The sequence below is a fragment of the Rhyacophila brunnea genome, unplaced genomic scaffold (genome assembly GCF_057557595.1).
Source record: "Rhyacophila brunnea isolate RB1 unplaced genomic scaffold, BYU_Rbru_1.0 scaffold_4, whole genome shotgun sequence".
Taxonomy (NCBI): domain Eukaryota; kingdom Metazoa; phylum Arthropoda; class Insecta; order Trichoptera; family Rhyacophilidae; genus Rhyacophila; species Rhyacophila brunnea.
The window spans coordinates 9,830,859-9,839,857 of NW_028233068.1; the positions used below are offsets into that span (position 1 = coordinate 9,830,859).

An 8,999-nucleotide genomic window follows, 5' to 3' on the forward strand; every position below is an offset into this window, starting at 1 on the left:
TTAATTTAACTAATTTCTTAAACAGGTTTGGTTTCATTCTCACAGAAATATATATATTTTTTAAAGAATACAAATGAATTTATTTGATGATAATTTGTGTGTGTGAATACACTACCTATCGTACTTTTCTCAGTAAACTTTTAGGAACTTGTTTATTAAATTTTAAAACTATACTAGCTGAGTAAGCACTATGTTGATTGCCATAATTCAAATGTCAAATTCAACTACTGCAGTGTTCATGGCAATATTGGCAATTCCTAACAGCCATTAAATGGCTTTTGAGGTTATGTTTGACTCACGTTGGAACTGTCAACAGTGCTGTCAAAATGGTTTGCGACACAATTAAATTAGATATATTTGTCGGATCCAGAATCGGGACATTCAAACGTAAGAAACGTGACAGATTTATTAGAATCCGTGTACAACCTTGATGTTATTGGCTTAGCCAAAAGTAGAAATTACCCAGCTATGCATATTATCAAATTCTACACCGGAATTTACTATCAAAATACTGTTTCAGATTCTAATTAAATGAATACCTAATCAACATATTGCACTGCAAATATGTATTTAACTCAAATTATCATTATTTCTATTGTAATTTTATAGTACTCCATATTATTATTATCATCATTATGGATGAGACCAAAAATCAATCCAAATCCTAACAACCTACTTGTTTTTAGGTTATAGTAGGTTGTGTTGGGTAAAAGTCAAAGATAGACTTACAATTTAAAAAAATATTTAAAATATGAATTCGTTAAAGGTTCCCATCTTATTATTACATATTATTTTATGGTTATGTTTATTAGTAATTAGTAAATTTAGTTTATTACGTTTTTTCTGACGTATTTAATTTGCATTTATTTAAAAATACGATTGATTCTTATAAAAAATAAAATGTGTATAACTTGAATTGTGATATTCATCAATTTGAGCTTCACTATTGTGACCATACCGAGACATAATCATAAAATAATATATTATAATTAGATGGGATCCTTTGACACATTTACCTTAATAGGTATAAATACTGTTGAAAGAAAGATTAATGTGATATTCTTTCTCTTCTAATGTAAAGTTAAATGAGTGAGTCTTGAATCCATAATAATTTCTCCGCATTATTATCTAGTATTTTTTTAAACCAGTTGCTTTTTATTTATTTCAGATGTAAAATATAATCCTTCTTCGAAGAAAAAACAGAAACACACTAGCCGCCAACTTCACAATGTGAACTCAATTCAAAAAGGTGAAGGTATTACTTGTGCATCATGGGGCAATCGTGAACAGACCGAGATTGTCATTGGGCGGCAAAACAGAACGATGCAGCATTACAGCCTGCTCACAGAACAGTACATAGACAAGAAGGAAATAGATTTTGGAGAGGGTCTCCTGCATAGTTTAGCGGTGCACGAAGATTTAACCATGGGGGCAGTGGAATCTGGTAATTAATATTGCGTTTAGTATTAATAACAATCGGGTAATTCTTTCATATTATCCAACTAACAGAAACTTAATTCTGGACCCTAAAAGTAAAGGAATCTTTTCATAGTATAATATCCCGTTTACACATGCATGGATTTACTGGTGACAGTACGTATTGTCGCGGTCATAACAAGAGAATAATTTTTCCTTTATAAAAATATATTGTAAATAACAACATAAAAACTCAAAAACCCAAATTTGTTGGAAACAACATTTTACCTCTGGGGTACAGAATTTAATCCACGTAATGTGCAATAGGTTATAACCTTCCAGAATTATAACAGTGACTATATAATACATAACTCCCATATCGGATGTATGTGTGTAAAACGCTGTCATTCATTCATTATAGCGCCTTTACACATGCATGGAATTACTGTCGGCAATAGTGCTTATTTTAAACTATCATGACAATAACTGTTTACACGTCAAAAGTGCTGACTGTCTCACCAACCACATTCTTCAAGAGTAAACGAGGCGCGATGTTGTCATTTTATAGTATTATCTGACAGGTCGTATTGAAAATCGGTTAAGTACTTCATTTTTTTACCGCCATGTTCGCCCCTATCGCTCTACTGCGCAAGCGCAGATCGAAAATAATCTTACTTGCGCGTTGAATTCGGATCCTTCCAAACTTGTTTGATTCATGCATGCAATCTTGCCAACTGCAGGATAATACATATTTCCCCATACATTTTCTTATTGTGCACAGTAAATCTATGCACGTGTAAACGGGGTATTACCTTAGGATTGCAATATTATTTCACTAAAGCCTCAATTCGATTGAGCTTTTTTACGAGCTGTTTATTGGCGAATTTAAAAGCAGGCGATACAGCTACTGCGATTTGATGATTACACACAAAACTTTCCATTCGCTGAGAAGTCACAAGCCAGCGACTATTTTGACAGAACGTAGTTCGTCTTTTTACCGGGATGTTGCTACTGCGCAGACGCAGTAGGCCCATACGCCGGCGTGTAGCGTGTAAAGTTGACCGGCTTTCAACTTTTCTCGGTAGAGTGTTTACAACCTGCTTATTAGCTTATTCGATGATTACACTGGGCGACTTTACAGGCAGATTGTAAATTCGCCAATAAACAGCTCGTAAAGAAGCTCAATCTAATTGAGGCTTAACACAGTATTAGGTAGAGATTATGCTAGACACTAAAATCTGACGAACCGGTTGGTGTTGGAACTCATAAACAGGCCAGTGACTGATGCCTCGTACACGGCACTACTGAAACCTTATAATCTCAAACTGTCAAACCCATTGTCTTTCCGACTTCACTCTAAGCCTTTTCCGTAAAATATTTACGTGAATATTCTGGCAGCCTGCAATTATACAGGCAGGAGTATTTCTCAACACCTGCCACATATAATATGAAATTAAAAATAGGTTCGCCCATCTTATAATTTTGACGTCTTGACTTGTTATTGCTTGTTTATTTCAGTTCAGTGCTACCAATTTTGGTAAGAAAATATGATTTTTCATCGAATCTACTGATATTGGTACCACTGTTTTATGGGTGACTGGAAACTGAGAGACTGGGAAACTAGTATGTCGCGTCTCATCAGTTTCGGTTGCGGACATTTTGAAACTGAGAGATTCCAGTCTTGCCGTCAACGAGCCGCTATTTAAATACATTAGCTAGATACTTGAGTTTCAGTCTCGTCATTTTTGAGTATTCACGTGAGCGGATGGCCTTAGTTTCTTATAGAGGAATTTTCTTGTATGTATATTTTCATTGTTTTATATACAAGACGCAACACTAAAATAATACCTTCTTCTTTTACAGGAATTGTAAAGATATGGAAATCGTCAGACAATACAGAAACCATGATTAACACAGGAGGTCCGTTAGACCGGATGAAACACTGCATCTACAATCCCGGCCTCATTGCCACGGGAGGCAAAGAACACGATTTGAAATTGTGGGACATGGAAAAGAATGTGACAGTCTTCGAGGCGAAGAATGTCCCTCACGACTGGTTGCAGCTCCGCGTTCCTGTCTGGATATCAGATCTGTGCTTTTTGCCCGAAGGAGATGGGAAAGTTATGGCAATTTGTTCACGATACGGTGTGGTCAGGTAATTATAATTATTTTGGTGTCTAAAATAAGTCCGAACACCGTATCTTATAATATATGGAACAGACTGGTTTAAAATTTTATAGCATAAAAGTATTTTATATGATCATGTAATAAAAAAAATATGGGAGTATTTTAACACAAATATCTTTCCTACACAGTTTATGGGTTGTTCAGACTTATATCTCAAATTTACTTTCCTTTTAGAGCACCATGTACCTTTACCAGTGGCGAAGGGTGGATGTAGACTGTTAGGATTCAACATAAATAGTGCACACTAAACTTTGTCAGTCATATGTATTTGTTTTCATTGAACTAAAACTACAATGTGTATATAGTGTTTGTTAGTTTTTAAAATTCAATTAAACCCTGCCTAATCCAAGCCAAAGTAGATAATAGTCAAAAACTATTCGTTTATCTATAAAGTATCTAAAATTATACCATTAAATCATGATTTTATAGATATATAGAATAATATTTTTTACCGATTATGATTTGGGTAATCAACACCGTAATAATATGTAATAATATGTCTTAATTCAACGAAAACAAGTAAATATGACTGACAAAGTTAAGTGTGCACTATTTATATTGAATCTTAACAGCCTACCTCTACCCCTCCCCTCGCCACTGCCATGTACAGTATTAAATTTCTTTTGTTATCAATTTGTATTACATTTTTATTGTTTTGTAGATTGTATGATGCGAGAGCTCAAAGAAGACCTATATGCTCGGTGGAATCTCCTGGTCAAGCCAACAGCTGCATATCTCTTGGACATAATGATCGGTAATAACATTGATACCATAACCATTTCAAGTTCTACTAGCATAGTTTTATCAAGCTTCATCAAGTTAGTCTCTCCTCTAACTAGACGTCTGTCATTTGTTTTCCATTTTACATTGGGTTGTTATGAACATACCACATAAGCGTGAAGTAATTTTGTCAGAAAATATTACATAGAGAAACGAATCCAATAGTCTTCATGTAAGAGCAGTCGGCAATAATAATGGGAACATTAATTAAATTTACCCTATGTAATTCGTGTGCAGTAGAAGAAATCACAATCTGTGCAATTTCAAGGTTAGGTTGTTCCACTATAGAGTATCGAACGAGCCACCCAAATGTATTATCCTGGCTCAATATCACATACAGTTATCTTTTTTTTTTAATTTATACTATATATCTAAATTTGTATTTTTCAGACACATGCTAGTGGGAACAGGCCGCGGCATATTGAATCTGGTCGACCTGAGAAATAAGGGAAAATTAGACAAATCATACAAGGGACACACTGGATCGGTAACCGACGCTCTTTGTATGAAAGACCATGGCCTTGTCGTATCAACATCTCTCGACAGACATCTCAGAATACATAATGCTGAAACAAAAGAACTCGTCCACAAGGTGAGATTCAATTTAAGTAATATTTACCATCTATTACCAAACGAAACACCTAGCACGAGAACGTTTCAAATTCCAAATCAGTAATCTAACCACAAATTTAAAAACATCATTAAAATATCCCTGACGAATGACCAGCCCTGCAAATTTTTGCTACCCCCGACAAATATGATTAAATAAGATATACTCCGCAAACGAAATACGCTCTCTCAACGTGACTTTGAACCTAGAAACAACTACCTGATCCCCCTTTTTCGGAAAGGATAGCTGGCCTTGAAGACTCCGGGCCAAAAATTACCGTAATATTTTCGAAAGTTTGTCAAGTGATTGTCTCTTATCCCGCTCCCCGAGGTGCAAAGATCCCCTTTGAAAAATAGTTTTGTGAGACAATTGCAGAAACCCCTCTGCCGGGTAAGGCGCGTTGCCTCGGATAATGTCTCTACAAAATGTTAATTTCCCGCGCACTTCGCCACGCAGCGCGAATAAAATACTCTACGTTAATAAAAGTGATACCCCTTTAATGTTATTGTGTTAATAATAATTCATATAACCACCCTTAAAGCGAACCGCGGACCTAACAAAGTGCTTCAGTGTTAATCCCGGTAATGTGTCCAAAAAAATTAATTAACCCCCAGTGTCAGTGCCGAATAAATTAAAAGCAGTTCAACAATGGCTACGTAATAATAATATGTCTTCGCTGTTGTAACCTACAATGTAACTATAATGATCGTTCTTCCCTTATGTTTGATTATCTAACCTCTATAATACTACCCGTAAAAAATCAATGCTTGTATAATTTAAAAAAATAAATCTAGCTCTGCGCGGAGTCTCTCTCGAATCCCCAAATTACCAGGACCTGAACAGAATCATCAAACGTGAGTTCATCGTCGTCCCTCGGTATTACTATCTATCTATTAGCTTTTGATAAAAAATGTCTTGATATATTTAACTGGAACAAATCGAAATTCTTACCAGCAGAGCCTTAACAGTTAACACGTTTCCGTTATTTCCATTGCTCAAAATGAACACAGAAGCAATTCCATAAACAAGGCGGTAACACAGTGATAATTAACACTGCGACAATTTAAATTGGTATCCATGTCATGTCAAATACATCTTTTTTTTGCGGAGCTCGGTCAAGATCATGTGCGCTCGTGTATGCTTACAAACATCAAACAATAATTGAACATAACCTACAATATTTGACAGCTCACGGGTAACAATAAGTTGAGTGCGGCGGCCGTGACGTAAGTAGTATTAAATCTCAAAATAGTTAAATACATCTCAATTCTCAATATATGATTTACATACTCTATCTCGCTCTCAAACAGTTTGTGTTTGAACTGTAAATGATTGGTTTTAATTTTTCTTTTTTTCAATGTTATGTATTTTCAAAATAAAACCCTTGATTGCAATAAATATAAGTAAAATTAAATTAGACATTTATATGTATCGGTATTAATTTATATATTTTTAATTTATAGCTTTCTGTAAGTTTTTTTTTCATAATATGTATGCTCTTGATGGATTTTGGAGGTTATAAACCATTACATGTTGTGTATTTTGGAAGTCATAAACCATTACATGTTGTGTATTTTGGAGGTTATAAACCATTACATGTTGTGTTGTGTACACAGAGACTGACTATATGAACATTTTGTTAGATTTTTACCTTATCTGAGCTTATCGGTTTTTTAAAACAAACGCCTCATATAATATTTTTAATTAGTGATCACACCCTATTACTTTTAGTCTTTGGATATATTTACAGTCCATTCACAATTATACATATATAATGTAAAACGAGAAACATTTGTCCACGGACCACGCGTACATTCCATTATCTGTAGCAATATAAATTCTGTATGATTTTATGAACTTATGGAATATGTAATTATGTACATATGTACACATTCCCCAAAATAAGTGATTTAATGTTTTTGATTATTTTTCTGACAAATATTATTTCTTTGACAGCAATACCTGACTTCAAAGTTGACTTGCTTCTTGGTGCGAACAGCAACGGAGAAGTTGCCTAATGATGAAGAGCCTGATGAAAAGACGGAGGTGAAAGAGGAACTTGTGGAAGGAATAGAAGAAGACTTGAAAGAAGAAGAATCAGACTCTGAATATGAAGACATGTTCCAGAACATGGAAGTTATCAGGTAAAGAAATGAAAATAATGTTTACCCAGAGACTTGAAATTTGGTACACCTGTGCTATTGCGGTGACAAAATATTATATTAAAATTTGAGGGCGGTTTGGTACTTCAGGTCCCCATACACTGTACTTCAAAAAAACCAACTGTGTGATGATGCTATTGATATATAAGGTTCACTTATATATTTCTCATGGACAGTTTCCTGATAATAGATGTAAAAAAAACATGTAATCTGTCACTGCTTAGTATTTCATCATCATTTTAAAAGATGTCTCTGTGTGTTCAATATAGATCATCGAAAACACACGATCTTGGCTAATATATTGATTTTAAAATCGACCTCCTACATGCACTAATTTGAACTGGCTTTCGCTTTGGAAGAAATGGAATGGGAATTGAACGACTCATTACCTATATCAAATACTAAGAAGAAGCTAATAAAATTCGTAATTTTAATACGCAATGTTTTTATTACAGCGACAGTGTGGATAAAAAGAAGAAGAAAAAGAAAAAACCCAAGGAAATCGATGAAGAATGTTCCGAGACAGCAAATGAGCCAGCTGTGCCAGCTGTTAAAAAGCGCAAAAATAAATTAGAAAATCTTGAAGTTGCTTCAGATGAAGGCCAAAGTACTCCGGTTACAAAGAAGAAGAAGAAATCTGTTGCTTCTGAAGACTCTAAGCCTGTTTCTTTAGATGAGAGCATCAAGCAGTTACTCAGGAGTACAGAAAAGGTTAAAAAGAAAATTGACAAGAAACGCAGGGAGAAAAAAGCAAGGAGTGTTTTCAGTAACTGACAGAAATTGTAATCAAAATAAATAAATAATATGTTAAATGTATGTCTTCTGTTTTATTCATCATTCAGCTAAGTATATAATAGTGTCCCAAAGTGTTTTTGCTCACCGTCTCTTTTTCAATGATAATTTTTTCAATATAGTCCCTCTGGGGATGGGGATCTTTTTTTATTTCAAAAGCTAGTTTGGAAATAAACAATTGAACTGAAATAACAATAATAAAATTAAAAATAATAACTCATGAGAAGGATGAATACTATTGTGCTATGAATTTTCCTATATGAGGCTATTACATAGTTTCAAAGTCGGTAACCTCCATTTTTATTTTTTTATTATTCTTGATTTTGATATTTTAAGTAATTTTTCATTGTGTGTGTATTCATAAAATATCAATAAATCTGACACCATTTTTAGTGAGATAGAAGAATTAAACCGGAGGTTAAATGCAAAGTCGTTTATATTCATTAGCCACCATTTTGTATATTTATCATGTTTTTTTTATTCATTTTAATGACATTATAGACACTATTTTGCTCTTCGTTATTTTATAATATTACGATTATCTCTCGGAGGTTCTCGATTTTGAAACTGATAGCCTCATATGTATTAGACTATATATTTGTAGCATCCTCAAATCTGCTGAAGTGTTTGTTTAAAGAATATTAAAAAATTAACATCTACACGTCTACAAGATCCCTGCATCACCCACAGGAGGCCAGTTAGTTGCGTCCACATTGGAAACCATCAGCTAAATCATCTTCATTTTCTCATACAGTTGAATGACATTATTTTCTCAAAAAATCAATAATTACAGTACATACAACACTGTAAATGGTATTTGATAATTTGTGCGGGTAACAAGAAAGGCCTTAAAGATGCAATTAAACACCATCGGCGATAGCATCCATAGACAATATATATATATATATTATTAGCTCTGCCTACTTGTAGATGGGAAGAAAAATAGTATCTGCATAATTTATTATGATATCTTCTGAGGTAATTACAATGTACTTGCACATATTGCAGCATAGTTTTGATTCTAAGTAAATAACACATACATGATAGAATGT

General features: G+C 33.9%; 1 protein-coding gene across 1 annotated transcript; it reads left to right on the forward strand.

The window, feature by feature from the left end:
• The first annotated feature begins 292 nt into the window (after positions 1 to 292).
• l(2)k09848 (WD repeat domain 74 lethal (2) k09848) lies at positions 293 to 7,971 on the forward strand. Its single transcript, XM_085954459.1, has 7 exons — positions 293 to 387; positions 1,169 to 1,444; positions 3,280 to 3,571; positions 4,265 to 4,357; positions 4,774 to 4,975; positions 6,950 to 7,137; positions 7,611 to 7,971. Exons 1-7 carry the CDS (start codon positions 327 to 329, stop codon positions 7,927 to 7,929), a joined length of 1,431 nt encoding a protein of 476 aa, XP_085810585.1. The 5' UTR covers positions 293 to 326; the 3' UTR covers positions 7,930 to 7,971.
• Positions 7,972 to 8,999: the final 1,028 nt, after the last annotated feature.